General features: G+C 45.2%; 1 protein-coding gene across 4 annotated transcripts in view; it reads right to left on the reverse strand.

Moving 5' to 3' along the window:
* HSD17B7 (hydroxysteroid 17-beta dehydrogenase 7) overlaps nucleotides 1–27,479 on the reverse strand; it is a 1,040,537-nt gene that overhangs the window by 222,285 nt on the left and 790,773 nt on the right. For 3 of the 4 annotated variants that reach the window (XM_068253606.1, XM_068253605.1, XM_068253609.1), the window contains one exon: nucleotides 5,143–5,247. The exons of the other annotated variant lie outside the window; for it this stretch is intronic. In XM_068253606.1, coding sequence (XP_068109707.1) covers nucleotides 5,143–5,247 — 105 coding nt within the window. The remainder of the gene's footprint in view (nucleotides 1–5,142; nucleotides 5,248–27,479) is intronic. 4 annotated transcript variants of the gene reach the window in all.

The following is a 27,479-nucleotide window of genomic DNA, read 5'->3' on the forward strand; positions in this document are numbered from 1 at the left end:
GTAAATCTCCACCACAATAAATATTGGGTTCACGGCACAGCTCTGCAGTCATGGATACCCAAAAAAGGAAAGAGGCTTACCAGCTGTTGACAACCCACATTATAAGGTTGTGTCAAGGCTTTGGTAGGACATCAGGAAGCAACAGTCTGTCCAGGATCCACCAATTCAGCAATGATTTCTCTCATGAATGGATATCAGTAAACATCATAAAAAACAAACAAACGGCAACTCTAAGTGTAAACCGTTTAATATAGAGTTTTCATAGTAAAAACAGCTTAAAAATAGCATAAAAACAAAACTTACATACGGGGCCCATGCAATGGGAACCCCGAGAAAGTTGCACGCGTGTATGGGTCAGCAGTAAAGGACAGTATGAAGGTGCCGCCTGTCTCCTTCCCGACCGGTTTCGCAAACTATGTCATCAGGGGATTAAGGATACAAGCGGCTGGCACCAAATATATAAACTTTTACAATAAAGAAAGGGGTGGGGCTATGAACACCAACAGTCAAGACCCCTCCAATAGAGTATAGATCAGACTCTACTAGGAGAGTGACTATAACCCAGATCAATACACATTGAAAACAATGGGATATAAGGTTAGAAGTTTGAAGTGTCCAGTGGCTAGACAGCACAATGGTCAAGGGCTCCGTCTCCGGCACAGGAATCCTGAGTTCAAGTCCTGGCAGGCAACCCTGTTTTTTTTTCCTTTTTCTTTATTATTATTATTATTATTTTATTTACTATAGTATGCAATACATACTGGCATATATACAACCAGAAAGTGCACATTATAGAAGGTGAATAAGTGAAAAAGTGAAAAATTACCTAGACAAAGCCAGATAGATATTAAGTGAAATCCAAGACCCGAGAATACAGAACTGAATAGTGGATAAATGGCCGGCATAGGGAACTTACAAAGAGGAAAAACATAGCCCTCCTAATAGGATAGACAAACAGCGCATAGCTGCATTGCACGTCATCTACAAAGCCTGAGCGGCAGAATGACATACATGTATAAAGTTGATGCAAAAAAAAAAAAAAAAAAAGGATACTACAGAGGAAGCCACTGGTGTCTAAAAAAAAATTGCTGCATGTTTAAAGTTTGCAAAAGAGCACCTGGATGTTCCACAGCAGTACTGCCACAATATTCTATGGACAGATGAAACAAAAGTTGACTTGTTTGGAAGAAACACACAACAAAAAGGCAGTCTTTTTGTGAATTGGAAATTCCGAAATTATGCTCGCATGTTTGTCCGCAATCTGGAAGAAACTTTAAAGGAAGAATAAAGGACTATGGCCTCAATTCACTAAGACCATGCTGGAGATAATAAGGCAAGAGAAAACTTACCTCCATACAGTAAGAGAGTTATCTTCTCTTCATTCCTTACGTTACCTCTTCTGTAGTTAATTTACCTCCTCTGTAGTTAAGTTACCTCCTCTGTAGTTATTTTCACATGCAGTCAATGAACAGCCTGTCTTTAACTCTGGAGTTATTTTAAGGATTAAAGAGTTAACTTAAAGACAGAAGAGTTAACTTTAGGTTTGCCTGAGGTAAAATGTTTCCTGAATACTAGATGCCTTATCACCATGGTAACAACTCTAGAAGAGTTATTAAAGAGGATCTGTAACATCAAAAGATCCCCTGGGGGGTACTCGCCTCAGGTGGGGGAAGCCTCCGGATCCTAATGAGGCTTCCCACGCCGTCCTCCGTCTCTCAGGGGTCTCGCTGCAGCCCTCCGTGAAAGATGACGTCAAAATTTACCTTCCCGGCTCCTGCACAGGCGCACTGACGGCTGTCGGCTCCGAACTACACGGAAATACCCGATCGCCGTCGGGTCTGCTCTACTGCGCAGGCGCAAGTTTCCGGCGCCTGCGCAGTAGAGCGGACCCGACTGAGATCGGGTATTTCCGAGCCGAAAGCAGCCACAGCGCCCCCGCTGGAGCCAGCAAAGGTAAATATTGAACTGACAGTCGGATCTGTCGCCGGCTGTTCGGAGGGCTGCAGCGAGATCCCCGTGGGACAGAGGACGGCGTGGGAAGCCTCATTAAGATCCGGAGGCTTCCCCCACCCGAGGTGAGTACCCCCCAGGGGATGTTTTTGAGGTTACAGAGTCTCTTTAAAGACAGGAGATTAGCTTAGTGAATTGAGGCCAATTTGTTCATTTAAAGCCCCATTCATTTATTCATGTGGAATTTGTAAAAAAATCTACTTACCTGGGGCTTCCTCCAGCCCCTTGCAACTGTCCTGTGCCCTCGCCACAGCTCTGGTGGCTCTCTGTCCCCTCCGATGCAGATGCCGACCTCGCCAGGTCGGCATCTTACTGCTCTCCAGCGTGCGGCTCACGGAGTCACACTGACGTCATCCAGACTGTACTGTGCAGGCGCAGAACTACTGCGCAGTACAGTCCAGATGACGTAAGTGCAACTCTGTGAGCCGCACGTTGGAATATTACTGAACTGAAACAGTTCTGTAAAGAGGAATAGTCAAGAACTCCTGACCGCTGTGCACGTCTGATCTGCAACTACAGGAAACTTTTGTTTGACGTTACTGCTGCCAAAGGATGCTCAACCAGTTATTAAGTCCAAGGGTTCACATACTTTTTCCACTTGCACTGTAAATGTTTACATGGTATGTTCAATAAAAACATAGTAGTAGCAGTAGGGTATTGTACCGTGTTAGCCATCAGTAAAAGCCAATTGCATGACGGCCTGGTACAACAGCTGCACGAAGGCTACTACAGAAGCCCTGCAGCGAGTTGTTAAAACAGCAGAAGCCATTATTGGCACTGAACTACCATCACTGGAACTTTTGTATAATACCCGCAGCGTGAGAAGGGCCAAAAACATTCTCAAGGACAACAGTCACCCTGGAAATGCCTTGTTTGAGCTCCTTCCATCAGGTAAACGTTTTAGATCAATCCGCACACACACAAAAAGACTGAAAGACAGCTTTTTCCCATCCGCCATAAACTTGATGAACTCTGAATCCTCTCTGAAATAATTAACACCGTGTACAAATTGTTTAAACATCTGTAATACCTGGCATACTTGTATAATTTCTTCTCTTCCTTGTTACTATCACTATGCTCCCTATACGCACCGTGGGGTTGTCGTGAAAAGTAATTTCGTTGTGTTACACAATGACAATAAAGTGAATTGAATATAAAGTGAATTGAATATTATATTATTATAATTTCAAAAAGTGTATTAGGTTGATAACTAAGGTACTTCTGCCAGTTTGCAGTCTTCAAGAGACACCATAATGACATATAGTAGAATGTAAGACTTTAATCAGGATACCCTGATTAATATGTAATCCTTCCTATATGTACAGTAGCAAGAAAAAGTATGTGAACACTTAGGAGTTATATGGATTTTTTGCACAAATTGGTCATAAAATGTGATCTGATCTTCATCTAAGTCACAACTATAGACAATCACTGCCTGCTTAAACTAATACTAAACAAATAAGTAAATGTTTCCATGTTTTTATTGCAAGAAGTTTTAAATCAGGATGATACCATTTATTGGCTAACTACAAATGAATAAGAATAAACAAGCTTTCGGCCTTGCAGCCTTCGTCAGGTTTACATCCTGTTAGTTTGCAAGCTGGTGGTACAGACAGCTTATATACATGCAACATCAAAAGGGAAAACAGATATTCTTTTCAAGCATAAATACGTCATTAAGATGCCTTAATACAAACAGACCATCTAAATGGGGTAAGATAAGGATCCTTGTTTACTCTATTGCTCACAGACCTGGTATTAATTTTCCTGTGGGTCCACCAATCTGGTATATCTGATCATGTGTGCTAAATGCCCCAATGTTATGCACGTGGGAGAAACTGGACAAACACTGCGCAAACGTATGAATGGACACAGACACACTATTAATGATACCAAATCTGGACTCCCAGTTGCTACACACTTTCGGTCCAACAGACACAGCATGGATGATCTTCGTGTCACTGCCCTGAAGGGCGGCTTCAAAACGTCAAATGACCGATTATTAGCAGAAACAACATTTATAAATTGGTTCAAAGCTGTGCAGAAGGGTTTGAATAAGGACAACAACTTTCTATATTGGTATGAGATTGATGATTTATGAACTGTCTCAGCCACTCTAGCTGAACTTGTGAACTAAGAATTTACGATACCTCTGGGTCAATCCTAATACCAGGTCTGTGAGCAATAGAGTAAACAAGCAAGAGAGTATTGTACCGTGTTAGCCATCAGTAAAAGCCAATTGCATGACGGCCTGGTACAACAGCTGCACGAAGGCTACTAGAGAAGCCCTGCAGCGAGTTGTTAAAACAGCAGAAGCCACTATTGGCACTGAACTACCATCACTGGAACTTTTGTATAATACCCGCAGCGTGAGAAGGGCCAAAAACATTATTAAGGACAACAGTCACCCTGGAAATGCCTTGTTTGAGCTCCTTCCACCAGGTAAACGTTTTAGATCAATCCGCACACACACAAAAAGACTGAAAGACAGCTTTTTCCCATCCGCCATAAACTTGATGAACTCTGAATCCTCTCTGAAATAATTAACACCGTGTACAAATTGTTTAAACATCTGTAATACCTGGCATACTTGTATAATTTCTTCTCTTCCTTGTTACTATCACTATGTTCCCTATACGCACCGTGGGGTTGTCGTGAAAAGTAATTTCGTTGTGTTACACAATGACAGTAAAGTGAATTGAATATAAAGTGAATTGAATATTATACTATTATAATTTCAAAAAGTGTATTAGGTTGATAACTAAGGTACTTCTGCCAGTTTGCAATTGGTCAGAACGCTTTCTATAGTGCATCTGTAGAAATTAACCAGCAGCTTCTGTGGGAGGTTAGCGCTCCTTAGTTTTCTCAGAAAGTAGAGGCGTTGTTGTGCTTTGTCAGTTAGAGCTAAAGCATTGTCAGCCCAGGACAGGTTCTCTGCGATGGTGACTCCCAAAAATTTGAAGCTGGTAACTCTCTCCACAGCCTCTGCATTGATCATTAGCGGTAGGTGAGTGGTCTTTTTGGTGGTCCTAAAGTCCAGAATAATTTCTTTGTACCAGGTCTAGTTTTAACTCTGCATAAAAATAAAAGGAAATCTAAAAAAAATGCAAGCAGAATTCTTAATCTACTCACCAACCACATAATGGGCAATATTAAACTCCATAGGAAAGACGGCAAAATCCTATATGTAAGATTTGTCATAACAAGTCCAGGACACACCACACTAGAATACATGCCCTAAAGAAGAAAAGATGTTTAGAAAAAATAAATTGTCAACACAGATGCAATACAGGATATAAACAACTCTGTAAACTTGGCCTTAATTTAACTACTTTCGGACCAAGCTAATTGAAATCTATTCCATGTTTTGGTGGGCTCCTGGCTGGCAGGGTGTAGATTTCAATTAGCCGCCGCTGCGTGCACCTGCCATTTCCGTTGCTCCCCGCTGATCACACCGCTCAAACCCGACATCTCTCGCTGCATCTCACTGACTCTGCCTGTCTCTAAGACGGCAGAGCCCTGTGAGCGGGTCAGGAGCCGATTTCATTGGCTCCTGGCCCTGTCTTTCAATGTAAGCCGCTCCCATTGGCTTACCGTATATACTTGCATACAAGCCGAATTTTTGACCGAATTTTCTCGGCTTATGTGCTAGTCAACTTGTGTAGTATGTGTGTGCTCATGACCCCCGATGTGTCTGTGCCTCCCCTCCTTTGCAACATCGTAAGTAGGGCGATAGGATGACTGCTGACCTGCTAACTGCCTGGTTATGCTGGCTTCAGTGGAGGAGAGAGCAGAAGCATCATGTGCATCCATTAGTCCACTCAGTTCTGGGGATCCCCTTGCCTCTCTATCCGCAAGGCTTTGTACGCGTCACGTGTCGGGAATCCCCTTGCCTCTTTGTCCGCATCCTTGTGTCTCAAATCTATAACGACATCTAGTGGCGCCTTAAAACATAGAGAGCGGGATGGACCGGCAAAGGGGTTCCTGACACATGATGCAGACACAGCCGTGTGGAGAAAGCGGTGAGGGGATCTCCGGCAAATGACGCAGACACAGCTATGCGGAGAGAGCAGCAAGGGGATCCCCATCACATGAAGTGAACACAACCATGCGGACAGAGCGGCAAGGGGATCCCCGGCAAATGACGCGGACACAGCCATGTAGACAGAGCGGCAAGGGGATCCCAGGCACTGAGTGTACAAATGATGCAGACAGAGGAAAGAGGATCCCAGATGCTGTTGAGCTGACAAACTATGCGGATGGAGAGGTAAATTGCTGCTGCTCTCTCCTTCACCTTCTCCGCTGCTCTCTCCTTCACCTAAGCCACCATAACCAGGCAGCAAGCAGGTCGGCAGTCATTCTATAACCCTACTCATGATTTTGCATTAACACATGGGGGATCATCTGGCATTTCTACTGTGAAGGGGGCTACACTGGGGGGGGGGCGTATATGCGGGTCAATCACTTTTCCCTGGCCTCTGAGGGAAAAGTTGGGGGGGGGCGGCTTATATGCGAGTATATATGGTACATTGAAAGACAGGGTCAGGAGCCAATAAAAGCAGCTCCTGACCGGCTCACAGGAGCTCTGCCGTCAAAGAGATGGCACAGTGGGTGGCCCAGGTTCCCGCCGTGCGGCGTGTATGGCGATTGTGGCGGTAAGTGCGGCGATTCATCGGTATTCAGCCGTTGCTGGTACCAGCGGTCTCTGGTCCTTAAGGTAGCAGAGACCGCTGGTACTTAAGTGGTTAAAAAAATTGGTTTGCTAGGTGTTCAAAGCTTGAAATATGACCTTTGTCGTATGAAACCCTAGCAAGGGTTGATGAAAGGTTTATGTGACTGGAGTGACATGTACAGAGCTGAAATTGGGACAACATGGATTTATTAAAAAAACAAAACAAAAAAAAACAAAAACCTTCCTAAGGTGAATATATTTCCACCCTTGCACAATTACACTCGCCAAACGTTGCTATCAGCTCAAGACACATCCATCAACTGAAACATATTTTGGAATTACCTCTCAGACACAGTAAAGGAACAATCCAAACTAGCTACTACTTGCTAAATTCAGAATTCCATACATATTCTATACACATGAAAGTAGTGTTTGCACCCTTTCACACCGGGGCGGTGTGGTGAGGTATTTTTACAGCACCCCGCCGGTGGGCAATGAAAAAATGTGGAGACTTTCATACTGCCAGGTTACGGCACGACGCGACGGAAGTGACTTTTCGCCACGTCCCCGTCGCAGGTCCAGAACTATGTTACTGCGCATCTTCTGTGGTGACTTACGGCGATCTGCATCGGCCTGGAAGTCATGTTGATCTATGGTGACACAGGGATTTTTTTAAAAATTTCCGACGCAACGTTGAGGCGCGCATGCGCAGAAGCATATTTTTACAATACGCTTCTGTGCACTTCCGCGTACCCTGAAGCAGGAACTGACCGCAAGCGCACATCACTTCCTGCTTGGCCCAATGCCAGATGGGGAATACCGCGTAGTAATGCGGTATTCCCGAAGGCCTGTTTCTGGTGGTGTGATGCAGCTTATAGTATAGTATGCAAATTATGTCCAAGACATCTTGTGGTCAAATAATAAAATTACACCTTGTAAGGCTTGGTGGTGTATTCTCCACAGTCAGCATGCAACGCATGAGCTGACGTGGAGGAGGTACACACACTAGCACAAGGAAACAGGCTATCTCTAGTATAGTGGAGGGGAGGACTAACTCCAAAAGGAGATTGTGGCGCACAGAGCCGGTGCAGATCCGACAGCCACAAACAATGCTTTCGTTATAACGTCTCAGCGCAAAGTAGCGCTGAGCGCATAAACCAGAACTGAGGAGATCAGGACAGGTAGACAGAATGAACGCTTGCTAGCTAGCGGCTACTTAGCGACAGCAAGCGTCCAAAACAAGACAGACTGGAATGAGGCAGCCAATGCGATTGCAGCGATGGCGTGCCTCACAAAGACAGGACAGGATAGTCAGGAAATAGCAGGATCAAGATAGATGAACGTAACACAGACAAATATACAATAAGTATGTTTTCCTAGCGTATTACAATTACAGCTATCAATGAAACTATTTGTAACGTCTGACTAACATATGTATATATTGGCAATGAACCGATATATGACATAAGCAGGAACGCTGACTAGGACTGGAGTAATACAGGGAACAGGACTCAGAAGGATTCGCTATCTCTTCGCAGAGATGAACGCAATCCACAAACGGTAACAGGACAGGATTCAGAAGGATTCGTTATCTCTTCGCAGAGATGAACGCAATCCACAAACAGTAACAGAACAGGATTCAGAAGGATTCGTTATCTCTTCGCAGAGATGAACGCAATCCACAAACGGTAACAGGACAGGATTCAGAAGGATTCGTTATCTCCTCGCAGAGATGAACGCAATCCACGAACAGGACCAGGAGCAGGATACTAGCTCAGCACGGGTGCTCACGATACGCGCAAACTACCAAAGCGTGCTGGAAAGCTGACTAACTGCACACAGGATATAAACAGTTCGTGTACGTATACATCAGCGACACTGATGTATCAACGTAACACGAATACAAGGAAAATAATAAACGTGCTGGTATGCATATATATGGGCAATGAACCAATATATGATGCAAAACCAGCAAAGTATCTTTTAGAACAAGAAACACGATCGGGGGCTGAAGCGACAGCAAGACAGGCTTAAACTGAAGCTATGAAAACCCGAGGAGTCCTGCAGGAAGCAGATCTTTATACTGAGGTCATCCAATGGGAGCAGACATGCAGATTCCCACACAGGTGAATGATAATCAGTCACACGCTGAAAGCAGGGAAAGGCAGACAAAGCTATGCAGCTTGCATGAAAAGAGATCAGAACTACCTGAGCTGCAGCACTACTACTTCCAGCAATGCCTGCTGCAGCAGCGATCATTACACACCTACATTCATTTATTTTAATGAAAATACACATATTTACATTTAAAATTAACCCCTTAACTCCCTCCTTTTCCCATAGTTACCTAAATAAATTAAATGCATACATTTTTTTAAAAAGACAATTAAAAAATATATAAAATAGTTACCCTAGGGACTGAACCTTTTTTTTTTTTTTTTTTAATATTTATGTCAAGAGGGTATATTAGTGTTATTTTTGGGCAACACTGAAAAACATGCACCTTTTATTTCTAAATAAAATATTGGTGCCATACATTGTACCAGGGAAATATTTTAAAAGTTGCAATAACCAGGAAAAATAGGCAAATGAAATGTGTGGGCTTTATCTTAAAACTATGATGGCCGAAACTGGGAAATAATGAGTTTTTTCCATTTTTTGTATTATTCCCACTAAAATGTATTTAGAATAAAATAATTCTTAGCATAATATACCACCCATTCCTAAGTAGATGGTAAATTCCTCTATGAGCAGATTATGTCCCTTAGTCCTTTGGACAAGCCTAGGGAAACAAAGCTCATCTACCAAGCTTTTATATTGCCCTCTTTATACATGCAATTTACATCTCCACTAAAGGGTCTTTCCCCATGCCTCCATGGCAACACAACAGGTATTGGCCCCGCCCCCTAATACCCCATAGGACAAATTATGTATAAGTGTTTTGCTAGTCCCCCTTTCAGGTGTCTTTTTTCCTGGTCCCTCACATCACAGGACAGGCGGTTTTATCCTGCAAAACTTTTTATTTTCCCCCCTTACCGGTTGCATCATGTGGACAATAAGTGCAGGCTGCCTCCCCTGCATAATACCATCACACAAGCTCTAAATGGGCTTAAGTAAGGTGACCCTGTTCTGCTGGTCTTGAGGGTATGTATATGTATATTGTTAGCCCACCTATACAACACTAGTGGTGTTCCAACGGTTCAGGATGAAAAGGATACATTTGTGTGCATACTGTGCTAATGGCGCGGATTGGGTGAGCGTCCTTTCTCTTACATAGTTACATAGTTATTTTGGTTGAAAAAAGACATACGTCCATCGAGTTCAACCAGTATAAAGAGTTCAACCTTCTTCTTCCTTGTTTTAGCCACAGGACGGGCGTGCGTTCCACCTATTTGTTGGTGTCAGGATGTGAGGTGGAACGCAGCGCTCGGGAGCAGGAACTCATGGCGTATTACGTCATTTCCGCCCACTGTAATTTCCTGCTAGCGCGGACCGGAAGTGGCGGCTCGGAAAACAGCGCGCACAGTCTATCAGCGGGGATTTTCCACCTTATGCATCAGAGCCATTTTCACCTCCCATTCATTTGCTAATAACTTTATCACTTCTTAACATAATTTATTGATCTATATCTTGTTTTTTCCGCCACTAATTAGGCTTTCTTTGGGTTGTACATTTTGCTAAGAATTATTTTTTTATAAATGCATTTTAACAGGATTAACAAGAAAAAAATGAAAAAATTCATTATTTCTTAGTTTTCGTCCATTATAGCTTTAAAATAATCCACGCTACCATAATTAAAACCTATGTATTTTATTTGCCCAATTGTCTCGGGTAGAGATGTCGCGAACGGTTCGCCTGCGAGCGGTTCCAGGCGAACTTTGGGGGTTTTCGCGGAAGTTCGATTCGCCCCATAAAGCTCTATTGAGCAAAACTTTGACCCTCTACATCACAGTCAGCAGGCACATTATTACCAAACACACTGCTCTCACTGCTTCCCCCCTCCCTCCTCCAAGCAAGGTCCTTATACCATTTGACTCACTTGTCTGCCTACACTAATTAGTTAAGGGACAGCTGCTTCCCACCTCCCTCCTCCTCCTCCTCCTCCCACCCTTCTACCTATTCGGGAGGAGGGTCTCATCTGCCAGGGAATTCCAGTATTTCAAAAGCCTGCTAACATACCGTGGCTGGGGATTGAACCCAGGTATCAGTGTATGGTAGGTAACTAACATATCCATTATACCACCAACACTTCTAGCTGGAGCTAGCTGAAGCTAGCCTAGCATGTACAGTTTATGCTCAGTCTAAAACAGGCGCGGAGCTAGGGGGGGTCGGGGTAGGACAAGTGCCCCGGGGCGCCGGGTCCCCAAGGGCGCCCAGCTGAGCTTCGGGGTTTTTTTTTGTTTTTTTTTTTTTTGTTGCGGAGACCTGAGGAGAGCAGCGCAGAGAAGAGAGAGAGCTGTGCGGACGGTGGGGAAGGGGGGCCATATCCCCCCTCCTTCCCTCACCTTAGGTGCTCTCTCTCCCTCGCTGTCCCCTCCAATGTCTGTCCGGGACGGTGCTGGCCTGGTCTCGCTCCAGCGCCGGGCGGAAGTTCGGGTGCGCAGCCGCTGCTCAGACCAGAGTAGCGGCAGATACATCCTGCGCTGCGAGAGACGGAGGTAAGTTCCGCCCGCGGCTGCCAGCACCGTCCCGGACAGACATTGGAGGGGACAGCGAGGGAGAGAGAGCAGCTCTTCCTCTTCTCTGCGCTGCTCCCCTCCTGCTGGGGAGGGGGACACCTGACCTGGCTACCTACTCTGGGCACATATATACCCCTGGCTACCTACTCTGGGCACATATATACCCCTGGCTACCTACTCTGGGCACATATATACCCCTGGCTACCTACTCTGGGCACATATATACCCCTGGCTACCTACTCTGGGCACATATATACCCCTGCCTACATATATTGGGCACATATACCCCTAACTACATATACTGGGCATATACCCCTGGCTACATATACTGGGCACATATACCCCTGACTATATATACTGGGCACATATACCCCTGACTATATATACTGGGCACATATACCCCTGGCTACATATACTGGGCACATATACCTCTGGCTACATATACTGGGGACACATACCCCTGCCTACATATACTGGGCACATATACCCCTGGCTACCTGTTCTGTGGACATCTCTACTCCTGGCTACCTGTTCTGGGGACATCTATACTGCTGGCCACCTATACTGGGGCTACCTATTTTTGGGGAACCACTGCTGTCAGATTGAGTGTATTTTGGGGAACTGCTGCCAGGTGAGAGGTGTCTACCATATTAAGGGGGCATTCTGCCTATTTATGTGAAATGCTGTCTATTTATGTGCCTCATGACTGCTGAATTTGTCTTGTTGGGGGCCTCATGGTTACTGAATTTGTCTTGTTGGGGGTCTCATGATTTGTTGGGGGCCTCAAGATCGCTGAATTTGTCTTGTTAGGGGCCTCATGATTGCTGAATTTGTCTTGTTGGGGGCCTCATGATTGCTAAATTTGTCTTGTTAGGGGCCTCATGATTGCTGAGTTGGTCATGTTTGCTCATCATTGCGGAATTTGTCTTGATGGGGGGGAGCTCATGATTGCTGAATTTGTCTTGGAACATGCTGGAAGGTACCTACTGAGGGAGGGTGGGTGAGCGTGAGCCTGCTAACCTCCATGTACGTTTGGCTCCACCCATAACCACGCCCATATTTGGCCACGCCCCTTCACCTTAGGGGGCGCATTAATAGTCTTTGTCCCCGGGCGCTGAAAACCCTAGCTACGCCTCTGGTCTAAAATAAAAATAACATTTATATCATGCTTTTCTCCTGGCAGACTCAAAGCACCAGAGCTGGGGATGGAACCCAGGTATCAGTGTATGGTAGGTAACTAACATATCCATTATACCACCAACACTTCTAGCTGAAGCTAGCCTAGCATGTACAATTTATGCTCAGTCCAAGAGAAAAATAACATTTATATCATGCTTTTCTCCTGGCAGACTCAAAGCACCAGAGCTGGGGATTGAACCCAGGTATCAGTGTATGGTAGGTAACTAACATATCCATTATACCACCAACACTTCTAGCTGATGCTAGCTGCAGCTAGAATAGCATGTACAATTTATGCTCAGTCCAAAAGAAAAATAACATTTATATCACACTTCTCTCCTGGCGGACTCAAAGAGCCAGAGCTGCAGCCACTAGGGCACACTCTATAGGCAGTAGCAGTGTTAGGAAGACTTGCCTAAGGTCTCCTACTGAATAGGTGCTGGCTTACTCAGCAGACAGAGCCGAGATTCGAACCCTGGTCTTCTGTGTCAGAGGCAGAGCCCTTAACCATTACACCATCCAGCCACTGCTTAAGGATATGTAGCACCATCCAGCCACTGCTTAAGGATATGTATCATGGCCTTGCCTTTCGTGTTCAACAGCTCTGCCTCCCCTTAGGCAAGTCTTCCTAACACTGCTACTGCCTACAGAGCGTGCCCTAGTGGCTGGAGGAGGGTGGAGGGAGGAGGGTGGAGGGAGGAGGGTGGAGAGAGGAGGGTGGAGGGTGGAGGGAGGAGGGTGGAGGGAGGAGGGTGGAGGGAGGAGGGTGGAGGGAGGGCCAGGTATTAGAACCCTTGAAACATTTTTTCTAACATTATTCCAGCCAGTAGAAATTTTAGAAAATTTTGAAGTTCGCATCCCAATTGAAGTCTATTGCGGTTCGCGGACTTTTTCGCGAACCGAACTTTCCGCGGAGGTTCGCGAACCGAAAATCGGAAGTTCGCGACATCTCTAGTTATGACACCATTTAAATTTTGTCCCTATCACAATGTATGGCGCCAATATTTTATTTGGAAATAAAGGTGCATTTTTTCCGTTTTTGTGTCCATCACTATTTACAAAGCTTATAATTTAAAAAAATGTTCGTAGTATACACCCTTCAAATGCATATTTAAAAAGTTCAGACCCTTAGTTAACTATTTTTTTTTTGTTTTGTTTTTTTAATTGTAATTTTTTTTTTCCATTAAAAATTTTATTTGGGTAATATTTTGGTGTGGGAAATAAAGTTAATTTTTAATGTTATTATATGTGTAACTTGTAATGTAAAAAATATGTAGATGTAGTTTTACTATTTAGCCACCGTCAGTTTATTTTTTTCTCTTGGTGCTTCTCGATCCCCGGAAGCACAAGGAGGACGCGGAAAATTTTATTTGCAGAAAGACTGAAGCCTCTAGTAAGAGTGCTTCAGTTTTTCTGCTGGGTACAAGGATCGGTAATCAGGAACCATGTTCCCGTTCACTGATCCCAGAGCTACCAAGGGGCAGCACGGGGGAACGGGAGCGCGCCGAAGCGCGGCACCGCAGCAGAGCAGCCCACTGGAGGTGAGCATCACGTCCGGGCGTCAGAAATGGTTAAACAGGACAGACACAGAGCATAGTGTCTGAAGGCTGGGCGCGCGGGGAACTCCGGAGGACAGTCGGATCTTGGTGGCACGATAGTTTATTGCAGATACAGCAGGTGATCTATCTAGCATGCATCTATACACCCAGGTCTGAAGCTCTATATATGAGAAAGCCTGACTATCTTCACTTACTATCTACGCTCTTTTTTCCTCTTGCAGCTGTGTTAGCTGCCACACTAGGGATGCTCGTAGACCCCACACAGACCAGCACTATGATAATAGGTAAGGGGGAATTAAGGTAGGTTGCCGGAGGAAAAAGCTAAACCACTAGAAAACGCATCGGTAGTGGATGCATCGGTACTCCAACTTGCAAAACATGTAACACTTTCACTAGAGGATTCAGTTGCTTTTAAGGACCCTCTAGACAGGAAACTAGATTTAGACTTGAAGAAGATATATACAGGATGTGGAGGTGCATGTAAGCCGGCGATTGCCCTCATGTCAGTTGCAAAGTCAATCAGAGCATGGACGGACAATATACACCAAGGTCTGCTGTACGAAGTGAGTAAGGAAGAGTTGATTAATGCAGTAGAAGTTTTCAGAATATCAGTGGACTTTATAGGAGAAGCGGCTATAGATGTGATCCGGTCGTCGGCCAGGTGTATGTTGGTGTCAGTTACAGCGAAGAGAGCTCTGTGGCTAAGGTCGTGGGTGGCAGATCCGGCTTCCCGTCTTCTCTGGTGTAAAATTCCCTTTGATGGAAAATCCCTATTTGGGGAGAAGATGAATTCAGCAATCACCAGAGTGACAGGCGGGAAGTCGGGTCTCATCCCGCAGGACAAACGTCCCACAAGACAATTTTCATCAACTCAAGGTGGTCCTCCCACATCGAGATATCGCAACACCAGAAATTACAAACCTGGAAGAGGATACAGAAAAAACTGGCTAGTCAGCCAAACCAGTTACGCCAAGGGGAATAAGCAAAAGGCGACTACACCAATGTCATCAACAAAGAAGTCTTTTTGACATTTACAAAGTCCAGGAATGTCCAGTGGGAGCGAAATTAAAAAAATGTTGCTCAAGTATGGAAAGCTCACATTAAGTCACCGAGGGTGATAAGAACAGTCACTACGGGCCATTTTTGTACCTTTGCAAAAACTCCACCAGAAAAATTTCATAACAACAAGAATTCCTGTCCTACAGGAAAAACGGGATATACTAGAGACCTATTTACAAGGTCTAATACAGAAACAGGCAATAGTACCAGTGCCGGTCCAACAGAGGAAGAAGGGCTTCTGTTCAACCCTTTTCTTTGTGCTAAAAAAAAATGGGAGACTGGCGGCCGGTCTTGGATTTGAAAGATCTAAACTCGTATATTCAGTTGAAAAAACTCAAGATGGAGTCACTAAACACAAAAACGACTTCTTACTTGCCATCGATTTAGAGGACGCCTATCTGCACGTCCCTATACAAAAGTCCTTCCAAAATTACCTTTGTCTTGCAGTGGGGAAAAGACATTTTCAGTTTGTCTGCCCTCCCTTCGGGATTTGTACAGCACCCAGGACCTTTACAAAGGTGTTGATAAAAAGTCATTGCATTGGTAAGGCTACAGGCAGTGAGATGTCATCATTATTTAGATGATATAATACTGCTAGCAGACACAAAACTGGACATTTTAGCACACAGACAAGTACTATTACAGTCGCTGGAAAAGTTTGGCTGCTCATAAATTACCGAAAAAGCCAGCTGTCTCCTACAAAGGACTTGATTTATCTAGGAGCCAGATTTATAAAAAACGAGAACGCAGTTTGTCTGCCTTTGGAAAAGGTGCCAATTATAAAGCAGCGGGTATTACAGTTACTCTGTTCCCGTCAGACACCAGCCAGAGAGTGTATGAAAGTTCTAGGAACTATGGCAGTCACCATACCAATGATTCCATGGGCGCATTGAAGCATAAGAAAGTTTCAACTAGAAATCCTGCGGCAATGGAATGGGGACAATCTGTATCAGGCCATTCTGTTAACAACTTGAAACAGGATCTGAAATGGTGGCTTTCAGACAAGAACCTACTGAAGCCCGTTCAGTTGCAGCAGGAACAGCCGGTGATAATATCAACGGATGCCAGCACAACGGGATGGGGAGCTTCATGTACTCAGCAAATTGTACAAGTCCATTGGCCTCAGTTTATGAAGGTTTGGCCAGCAAACAGACTGGAATTAAGGGCAGCTTATTGTGCCCTGAGAGAATTTTGCCATCTAGTTCAAGACAGAGCAGTGAATCTCAGGATGGACAATACGACGGCGGTAGCGTATATCAGAAATCAGGGAGGAACGAAAAGTCGCATTCTTTAACAAGAAACAGAAGCGATATTCAAGTTTGCAATGCAACACCTAATATCTCTCTCAGCGATACATATTCCAGGAGTATAGAACATCATTCCAGACTATCTCAACAGGATACAGATCTCGAACAACGAGTGGGAGTTGGAACAGACAGCCTTCACCTAGATCTGTTCAAAGCTGGGAATGCCAGAGGTGGACTTGATGGCCACGAAAAACAACCGAAAATGTCATAGGTTCTACAGCCGTTATCCGGAGAAAGAGGCGGAGTAAGTGGATGCTCTAATAGCACCCTGGAACTTCCAATTAGCCTATGTGGTCCCACTGGTACCTCTAATACTAAGGCTATTAAGGAGGCTCAGAGTGGAACCAGTTACCTTGATAGCAAATTCTGCTGTGTTGGCCAAGAAGGCCTTGGTTCCCTATGGCAGTACCGGAGGAGGAGGAGGATGCTAAAAGATATAGGATGCTCGGACGTAGTTATCTCAACTTTACTTAAGGCAAGGAGAGTATCCACATATAATACCTACCACAGAATCTGGAAAGTTTTTGTGCAGTTTGCAATACAGCAAAGATTTGATCCTCTCAAATCCCTCTGTCTCTGAAGTCTTAGCCTTCCTACAAACAGGGGTAGATAAGGGAAGCAATTCACAATCACTTAAAACAGCAGTAGTATAGTTCCACCCCTCGAACAATGTCCTATACAATACACATACAATATGACGGGGTTTTAAATGAACAATCAGCGTTTATTCTTCAGTGTTCAAATTTCTTCTAGATTGAAGACAGGTACCACAAGAACCACATACAGAACTCCACATCAAAACATAGGACTGCCTGACACGTGTTTCACGGTCAAAGACCGCTTCCTCAGAGGCACCCAGTATATACACATATCTGTTAAAAAATGCACATATAATATCAATCATACAATCAATTACATACCAGCCGTGGTTATATGTGTGGATCAGGATACAGGCACAAAAAAAATCAAAATTGTATTTTACCAATTGTTGATTCATAGGTAAACTCGAAACGCAATCTGCAAAAATCGTAAGTATCCATAAAATCTCGGATATGTCCATAAATACTAAAAAGCACTAGAGCCCAATCACCATAAAGATCACAATTGTGATAATATTAATTTAAGAAAATAAATCCCATGCAGAGCACTATGAAATTGAAGGAAATATATCCTATACACAAAAAGGTATAACCCAGATACAGGATCCAGATATATGTGACCCGTCTATATAATACACAGCATAGTGCTGCATATTGAAAATCCCCAGAACATGTGAAAGTACAAAGTGGAGGAATAACCGCTGGGCAAGTATATATCAGCTCTATATAGATCTGGGCCCCACAAGACAGTTTGTGGGGGCAGTCCATACGCCATCACATAACACACATTGTCCAACAGCACTAAGGAAATGAGTGCAAATAGGTCCCAATCACCAATTACATATATAGAGTGACCCTCCAGTAGTAAGGTTATAGTGGTAAAACAAGCAGGAGATACCCATATACCTCATGCAGTAGCTATATGCTCTGATCATATAAATACCTGTAAGGAACAGTGAATCTGTTCTCCTAAACGAAACCCTGGACACTGGAGCGCATCCCTGGAAAATAGGTAACACCCAAAGTGCATCCACATGCCCATAAAGAAGAGAAAGGTGTCCAATCAGGAGGAACGTATGGCGAGGAGGGCGGAACATAACGGATGCATGCCGCCGTGGCCCGCACGCCAGGCTAAGTGGAACGCAGGCGGAAGCAGATCACTGCTATCCGGAAGTGTCGTACCGCGTGACGTAGCCAGTACGCATGCGTGTCCGCGTGTACGCACCTAGCGCACTAGGCTGACCTGCGCATTAGAGATGACACATCTCCTCTGTACAGGCGTATTACATTCTGGTGGCACGTACCAAAAGGGCCATAGAGCGCCATCTGCTGTCCTCAAAGGAGAAGACACCCGTGGAGAATAAGAAAAGAGGCTGAATATGGTGAAAAAATATTAATAGAAAGCACCACATAAATTATTGTGCCACTAGCACCGAGATCCAATACTTATAATATTCAAAGAGGTGCAAGTATATTAATGTATATGATAAACTATACAGAGAACCCCAACAAAAAGAGGGGGGGCCTACTGTGTCATATACACATAAATAGAGCCTGTCCCCGCAACACACATATACCGTACAAAGTAAATAGGTCACATTATATTGCAATATTTTTATATCACATGTACATGACTGTATTGCGACTAGTTTAACTTGATTCCCCAATGCTATCTGAACCGGGAAATTTTACAAGAACATTCTATACGATACAAAGTCATTAAGGCCAGGATGTTCTCCGGCCGCAAATTTCCATATCCACCTTGCTTCTATCTGATAGAGTTTTTTATCTATATTTCCTCCTCTAATATTCGGATGTACTCTATCTAAAACTGCAAATTTAATATATTTTTTATTTCCACCATGAGCTTCTATCAGGTGTTTGGCAATCGCCGATTTCTCACCTTTCTTACCAGTATCATAAAGGTGCTCATACATCATTTCCTTAGTGCTGTTGGACAATGTGTGTTATGTGATGGCGTATGGACTGCCCCCACAAACTGTCTTGTGGGGCCCAGATCTATATAGAGCTTATATATACTTGCCCAGCGGTTATTCCTCCACTTTGTACTTTCACATGTTCTGGGGATTTTCAATATGCAGCACTATGCTGTGTATTATATAGACAGGGGTCACATATATCTGGATCCTGTATCTGGGTTATACCATTTTGTGTATAAGATATATTTCCTTCAATTTCATAGTGCTCTGCATGGGATTTATTTTCTTAAATTCATATTATCACAACTGTGATCTTTATGGTGATTAGGCTCTAGTGCTTTTTAGTATTTATGGACATATCCGAGATTTCATGGATACTTACGATTTTTGCAGATTGCGTTTCGAGTTTACCTATGAATCAACAATTGGTAAGATACAATTTTGATTTTTTTGTGTGCCTGTATCCTGATCCACACATATAACCATGGCTGGTATGTAATTGATTGTATGATTGATATTATATGTGCATTTTTTAACAGATATGTGTATATACTGGGTGCCTCTGAGGAAGCGGTCTTTGACCGTGAAACACGTGTCAGGCAGTCCTATGTTTTGATGTGGAGTTCTGTATGTGGTTCTTGTGGTACCTGTCTGCAATATAGAAGAAATTTGAACACTGAAGAATAAACGCTGATTGTTCATTTAAAACCCCGTCATATTGTATGTGTATTGTATAGGGGTAGATAAGGGACCAGGGCTTCATTAAATAAAGGTTCAAATATCGGCAATCTCAGCAATTTCAGATAGAAGGTGGGCTTTAAATCCATTAATAAAGCAATTTGTGATGGTGGTACTAAAGTTGAAACCTCCAATTAAACCCGTCTTTGCGACATGGGATCTTCCCTTAGTGTTGGATTACGTAGCAAAACCACCTTCCGATCCAGTGGAAGAGTGTTCAATACAGAACTTAACCTTAAAGACTGCCTTTTTGGTAGCAATCTCGTCAGCACGCAAAGTGTCGGAGCTACAAGCTCTTAGCTATAGAGAACCTTTCCTTCATGACAGAGTGCAACTTAGACCCGTACAAAGTTTTTTACCGAAAGTGGCTTCATTATACCATCTGAATCAAGACTGGTCTTTACCAAACTTCACGCAGGAACATTCTTCAACTTTACAGTCGTTGGATGTAGCTCGTTCACTTAAAGAAAACCTGAACTGAAAATTAAAAGTCAAAATAAGCATACACAAGTCATACTTACCTTCCACGTAGTCTACTCCTCAGTGTCTTTCTCCTATCCCGCATCCTGTTTGTTCACTGTGATCAAGGGAATTTTCCATCCTCCATTTTGAAAATGGCCATTACCCATAACAGATTTCTGGTCAGCACACAGTTAAACGGTAACATCGCCCACTTGAGGCATAGGGAAACATGGACATTACTTGGTACATCAGTTTTCCTTTCAGCTATAACTGACAGCAACTGATATATTTCAGATCTGACAAAATATTGTCAGAACTGGAAGGGATTATTATCAGAAGAAAATGGTTAGCTTCTGAAAGGAACTGATGGCAAGGTAACCAGGCTGAGGCCACTACAAGACAGCAGAGACTTTTCCAGGGTCCACAGAGAGACCAGAGGTCGAAATAATGTACGCCAAAAAGGCGACAGAGGTCACTTCGAAAATGCATTTCTCCAATTTAGCATACAACAGATTCTGTCTCAATTTGCGTAACACAAACCTAACATGTTTCCTATGCTCTGAGAGGTTGGATGAGAAAATCAGTATATCGTCTAGATACACCAAGACGAATCTGCCCAAAACCTCCCTGAACACCTTGTTAATCAGCTCCTGGAAGACGGCCGGGGCGTTACACAACCCGAAGGGCATCACTAGGTACTCGTAATGCCCGTCGGTCGTGTTAAAGGCCGTCTTCCATTCATCACCGTCCCTGATACGCACAAGATTGTATGCACCCCTCAAATCCAGTTTCGAGAAAATGTTAGCATTTGTGACCTGAGTAAACAGATCGTTAATCAAAGGCAAAGGATAGCGATTTTTCACTGTAATTTTATTTAAGCCCCGATAATCAATGCAGGGACGGAGGCATCCATCCTTTTTCACGAAAAAGAATCCTGCCCCTGCTGGTGACTGAGAGGGGCGAATAAAACCTTTGGCCAAATTTTCTCAAATGTATTCTTGCATAGCCAATTTCTCTGGCCCAGACAAATTATAGAGATGACCTCTAGGGGGCATACAACCAGACCTGAGATCAATGGGACAATCAAATGGACGGTGGGGAGGAAGTTTATCTGCTGACTTGGGACAAAACACGTCAGCAAATTCTAAATATTGACTTGGCAAACCTTCCACCTGAATCTTGGTGTTACCCATGGTTACCTTCGCTAAACAATGATGATGGCAATGGGTAGACCAGCTCGTTAGCTGACCTGAAGCCCAATTGATCTGAGGGGAATGAAGTTGTAACCATGGCATGCCAAGAATGATCGTGGAAGTTGTCATTCGCAGAACCAAAAATTGTAAACTCTCTCTATGTAACACCCCCACTGTGACCCTTAACTCTGGGGTCTGAGATAGAGGGTATTTATTCTGCAGAGGAGAGTCGTCTACTGCAGTGACCTGAATCTGTTGATTCAAAGGAGACATCGGAATCCCCAAATTTTTTGCAAATTCATAATCCATAAAGTTAGCTGCTGAACCTAGAAAGGCTTCAGTAGCAACTGTTTGATCCTGCCATGATATGGAACAAGGGAGGAGTAATCGTTCATTGTTTAGAGGTAAGGACTGCACGCCTAGGGTATTACCTCCGACTACTCCTAGGCGGCAGCGTTTCCCGACTTTTTGGGACAATTCTGCACTCTGTGACCCTCCTCTGCACAGTATAGACAAAGATGTTCTGTTTTTCTGCGATTCTGCTCCACCCGGGAAAATTTTGACCGACCAATCTGCATTGGCTCTGGCGGGTGAGGTGAAGCGGGTGGAGGAGAGGCGTAGGAAACGTATCTCACGTTGTTCCTACCCCGAGTCTGCCTCTGGTAGCGTAACCGATGATCACCCCTGACTGCTAATGAAATGGCCTCATCAATAGACTTCGGCTCAGGATGTCCCAACATTAGATCAGAGACTGCGTCTGACAACCCTGACAAAAAACAGTCCAGAAGTGCAAATGACCCCCATCTAGTGGATACTGCCCATTTCCTGAACTCAGCTGTGTAAATTTCAACCGGATCCTTGCCTTGCCGTAAGGTCTTGAGCTTCCGCTCAGCAGTCGAGGCAATGTCCGGATCATCATAAATTATAGCCATCGCTTTAAAAATTCCTCAACTGAAGTTAGGGCCTCATGCCCTGTCTGGAAACCATATGCCCAGGTCTGGGAATCCCCTGACAGCAGAGTCTTAATAAAGGTAATGCTCTGTGTCACGGTTCCAGACGAATTAGGCCTTAACTCAAAGTATGACCACACTCGATTTTTTACATTTTGAAAGTCAGATCTGTGACCAGAAAACTTTTCGGGCACAGGCATACGTAAGTCTGTACCTGGAGGAGATCGCACTGTATGTACAGCCGTCTGAAGGACTTGTATAGACCCAGACAAAGCGTTGATCTGGGTCTGATGACTGTCCAGCACTCGGATGAAATCTTCCACCGAGGTGGTGAGTGCATCAAGACGGCTGCCAAGTGCGTCCATTTTGTTTTTATGGTCTGCCGTTCTGTAACGATCGGTGTCAGCACACAGAGAGAATCTGATTATTGGTGATCTGCAGTATCACCAAGAATACAGATATATACCCGATTATTGATGATCTGCAGAATCACCAATAATACAGATATATGACTAACCTCTGGACCCCTATAAAGTGTGAGTGTTTGGTGCAACAGTAATAACTTTGAGTGAGACCACCCGAGGAGCAGGTGGTCCTTGATAGTATGAGACTTGTCTCCCACAGGGAAGTTTGGAGACCTTCCACCAGCCTGAGATTTCCAAAAGGGGAGAAGCCCAGGCTGACTAGCAGAAAGGCCTAGTAGCTTAGTGACACCTAGAAGGCGGGTGTCACAAGCAGGACTGGAACTAATCACTCCAAGGAGAGGGATTGTTCGCTAGGTCGGACAGGCCAGGTCGGCAACACACGGACAGATAAAGTACAGAGACAGAAAGCTGATTCGGTAACCAGGAGCAGGCAGGGTTGGCAACAGGTAATCAGATATGCGTAGGTACCGAATCAGTAACAGTAGTAATCTGGCTCAGTGTGAATTCCCAGGTCCTCCTGGTTCTAACACACTGTGGGATCTGATTATGGTCTGAGTGCTTTCACGTAAGTGTTCGCAACGGCAGACAACCTGAGACTGGCCAGCAGTAACTATATATAGAGCGGCGCTCTCCAGCGCCACCCATCGCTGATCAACCAATAAGCACTCGCTCTGAGATCAGCTGACCAACCTGGTCAGCTGATCCCTCCTCATTTGCCATAAAGGTTCTGCCTCTCAGCGCGCGCGTATTCCTCAATCTGTGTGCACTAACAGACCCAGCCACACCAGACGCACGCTGCCGCGTGCAAACCACCGAGCCAGACGCGGAACCAGCTGCCTCGCCGCCAGTCGCGGGCCGGCTTTTCCGCAATCTCTTACAGCAGCATTTTAATTCAGAAACACTGCTGCTCAGCAAAACTTTGCATAGAGTCCCCCTCCTTTACTATAAAGTAATGTCCTAGTTACCATACATATGACATAGATTAGATTGTGAGTTCCTCTGAGGACAGTCAGTGACATGATTATATGTATGTAATGATCCGCCCGGCTGCCTGCGCAGGCAGGTAGCCTTTTGACCACTGTTCAGGTCTGCATTCTGCAGGTCTCTGGAAGAGAGACCTTTTGTCAGTTTTGCAGCTTGCTGCTGCTGAGGAATTTGCATACGTTTGTCATGCAAATTGCCTAGCCACATCCTTTGTAGGCTTGCTCTATATATACCATGTGATATCACAGATCTTAGCTGGTCATAAGGGTTAGTCCTGTGAAACACTCCTGGAGTGTCAGCCTTGCTCATTGTTTAAAGATTAGCTTAGAGTAATTCCTGGGACTGCACTAGGCAGATTCCCTAGTGCAGTTAGGATTGCATATCTGTTTTGTTTGTCTGTTGCGATTGTTCTGTCCCAGCGGTGGTCGACAGGAAGTCGTTCTGATCTTTGTTCTTGGAGTATAGCTGGAGCAGCGGTTGCTACCAGCTATCTCATCTATTCTGTCCTGCCTGGATCGCACTCGCCTTGCGCTAGTGCTGTGGATCCGTCTCGCTCACTTATTCCTGTTTTCGTGTATCTGTCTTGTCTGCTACGAACGCTTGCTGGAGGCTCGGTGAGGTACCGTTAGGCAAGCGCTCGCGTCCTCTGTTTCATGTTTGTTTGTCGGTGGTTAGTTAGGCGTGCTTGTCTCTGTTGTGCTTATCACGCGGAGACCGCGCATAAACGCGTGCACTGTTGCGAATGAGTGCGGTGTTCGCGTTTAGTTAGCGTTTGTTATTTTCCTTATCATTCTCATTGTATGATTTGCTGTGCCTTTGCTACACTCGTGCTCTGCCTTGCTGTAGCCTTGTGTCACCTCTGACAATCGCCTCTCTCGCGATTGCGTTCCCACTTCATATCTGCTGTTGTGTGTGCACCGTCGCAGGTTGGCGACTAGTTTGGTGCACACACATACAATCTGTCTCTGTGCTCATTCTCAATCGCTTCTCTTGCGATTGCGTTTCTTCCCTTCGTACAATTCCTGTCTGGCGTCTGTGGTAGGGCAGAGGATCTGTTCCTCTGCACTCCACAGCTCCATCTGCCGACAGGAATTTCCCTCTACAGGTGCGTTGCACCTTGTGCTGGGTTCCCTCAAATTATACGCTTGTGGAGGATTTCCGCAGTGTCAGCGCACGCCCTGTGCGCTGATCACGGAGAGAATTCCCCAATCGTTACAATGTACTCTATAAAGTGCTGCAGAAGATGACAGTGCTATATAAATACATAATAATATGGTGGGACATTAGACTATGCCTATGGTAGTGTAACGATCGGTGTAACACAGAGAGAATCTGATTACCGGTGATCTGCAGTATCACTGGGAATACAGATATATACCAGATTATAGATGATCTGCAGTATCACCGATAATCCGATATACCCGCTAACTTCTGGACACCTGAGTAGAGTGAGGGTGTTTGGTGCAAACAGTAATATTTAGAGGACTGGGCCTCAGAGCAGTAAGGAGTACTGCCTAATTCCTTCTTTACTCTCCCGAAGGGAGGAGTCAGGCTGAGAGAAGGAACGACAGAACGAGAGTGACACTCAAGAGGGAGTGTCACTATCAGGACTGGGAACCGCCTCTAACAGTAAGGTCGGTTCTCGAGGTTGGACAAGCCAGGTCGTAAACACACGGACAGATTCAGAAGGCAGAGGCGAAGTCTAAAGTACAGGCAGGGTTCGGCAACTGGGTATCAGAAATATCGAGGTACAAAATCAGAAGGCAGATGCAGAGTCTAAGGACGAGCCGGGATTCGGCAACAGAGTATCAGAATGACAAAGTACAGGATCAGAGTTCAGGAAAATGGTCAGGCAGGCAGAAGGTCATAACAGATAATAACAATCAAACTAGTACTTTACACTATCAACAAATCTAGCTAAGAGTAGGATTACAGCTCCAGCTGGTCCCGGCACACTTTCGGATCTGACTCAGGTCTGCGTGCTACCACGTAGTGATCGCAACGCCAGACAACCAGCACCTGAACAGCCAGCAGTATATATACACAGCCACTCTCCAGCACCTCCCTAAGTGCTGGACCAATGAGAGGACTCAGAATTGTCAGCTGACCTACCTCTGGCTGTTATATAAGCTTTGCCTCTGTGCGCGCGCGCGTGTCACTCTGAATCCTGGTGGACTATCAGTCCCAGCCACACCAGTACTGTCCTGCAATGTGTCCAGTGAACAGAGCGTGGGAGCCGCCGCACCGCTTACTACACCAGCGGCGGCTTCCCCACGCTCAACCCCCCTGTCAGGGATACTGCCATGCGGCAAGTTCGCCGCCTCCAATGCGGATTCCACCGCTCTGCCTATGCGGCATGCGGCGGTTTTTCCGCGTTGTGATGCCATGCTGGACGCGGAAACAGCCGCCTCACCCTGAGAAGCGGCGGCTTTTCCGCGTTTCCTCACAGTACCCTACCTCCGAGGAGTGGACTCCGGACAACTCCTACCAGGTTTCTCGGGATGTAAGGCGTGAAACTCCTTCCTTAACTCATCTGCATGCATGCGAGTCCCCGGTACCCATTGTCTCTCCTCAATGCCATACCCTTTCCAATGTACCAGATACTGTACCGAGTTCTGGACAATGCGTGAGTCCAAAATTTTCTCTATTTCAAACTCGGGTTGACTATCCACCATGACAGGAGGAGGGGGAGTAGAGCCCACATGGACTGCTGGTTTGAGCAGGGATACGTGAAATGACCTTACCCCACGCATGCTGGCGGGCAGGTCAACGGTATAAGTAACGTTGTTAATCTTTTTCGCCACTGGAAACGGACCGACAAACCTGGGGCCCAATTTGTCTGAGGGCTGTTTCAGGGTCAAATGACGTGTTGATACCCAAACCAAGTCTCCTGGTTGGAATCTCCACTCCACCGAACGTCTTTTGTCATCTTGCCCCTTCTGACTCAAAAACGCCTTTTGCAAGCTATCTTTCACTGTCCGCCAAATGTCTTTAAAAGACCTTTGCCAGGCCTCCAGAGCTGGAAACAGGGTGGAGGCCACCGGCAATGGTGAGAATTTGGGCAATCTTCCAGACACTACCTGGAACGGAAAAAACCCGGTGGAAGAATTTTTCAAATTATTTTGTGCGAATTCCGCAAAGGGCAGAAATTTGACCCAGTCGTTCTGCGCCTCTGCAACGTAGCATCTCAAAAACTGCTCCAAAGACTGGTTGACCCTCTCCGTCTGCCCATTGGTCTGTGGGTGGTAGCCCGATGAAAACGACAGCTTCATGCCCATTTGATGGCAGAATGCCCTCCAGAATCTAGATACGAATTGGACTCCCCGATCGGACACTATGTCTTCCGGAATGCCGTGCAGCCGGAACACGTGTAAGATAAACAAGTCGGCCAATTCCTGGGCCGAGGGGAGTCCTTTCAAGGGCACAAAATGGGCCATCTTGCTGAAGCGGTCGACTACCACTCAAATGACCGACATGCCCTCTGACCTGGGAAGCTCACCCGCAAAATCCATGGACAAGTGGGTCCATGGTTCACTCGGGGTGGGTAAAGGCTGCAACGTACCTACAGGTGCCAGACGGGAGGGTTTGCTTTTAGCACATACCGCACATTCCCTAACAAATTCTTTGCAGTCTGCTGCCAGAGAAGGCCACCAAGCACACCTGGCTACAAGATCTTGCGTTCTAGACGCCCCAGGATGTCCCGCATTCTTGTGTGAATGGAAC

Source organism: Hyperolius riggenbachi, chromosome 9, assembly GCF_040937935.1.
Source record: "Hyperolius riggenbachi isolate aHypRig1 chromosome 9, aHypRig1.pri, whole genome shotgun sequence".
NCBI lineage: Eukaryota > Metazoa > Chordata > Amphibia > Anura > Hyperoliidae > Hyperolius > Hyperolius riggenbachi.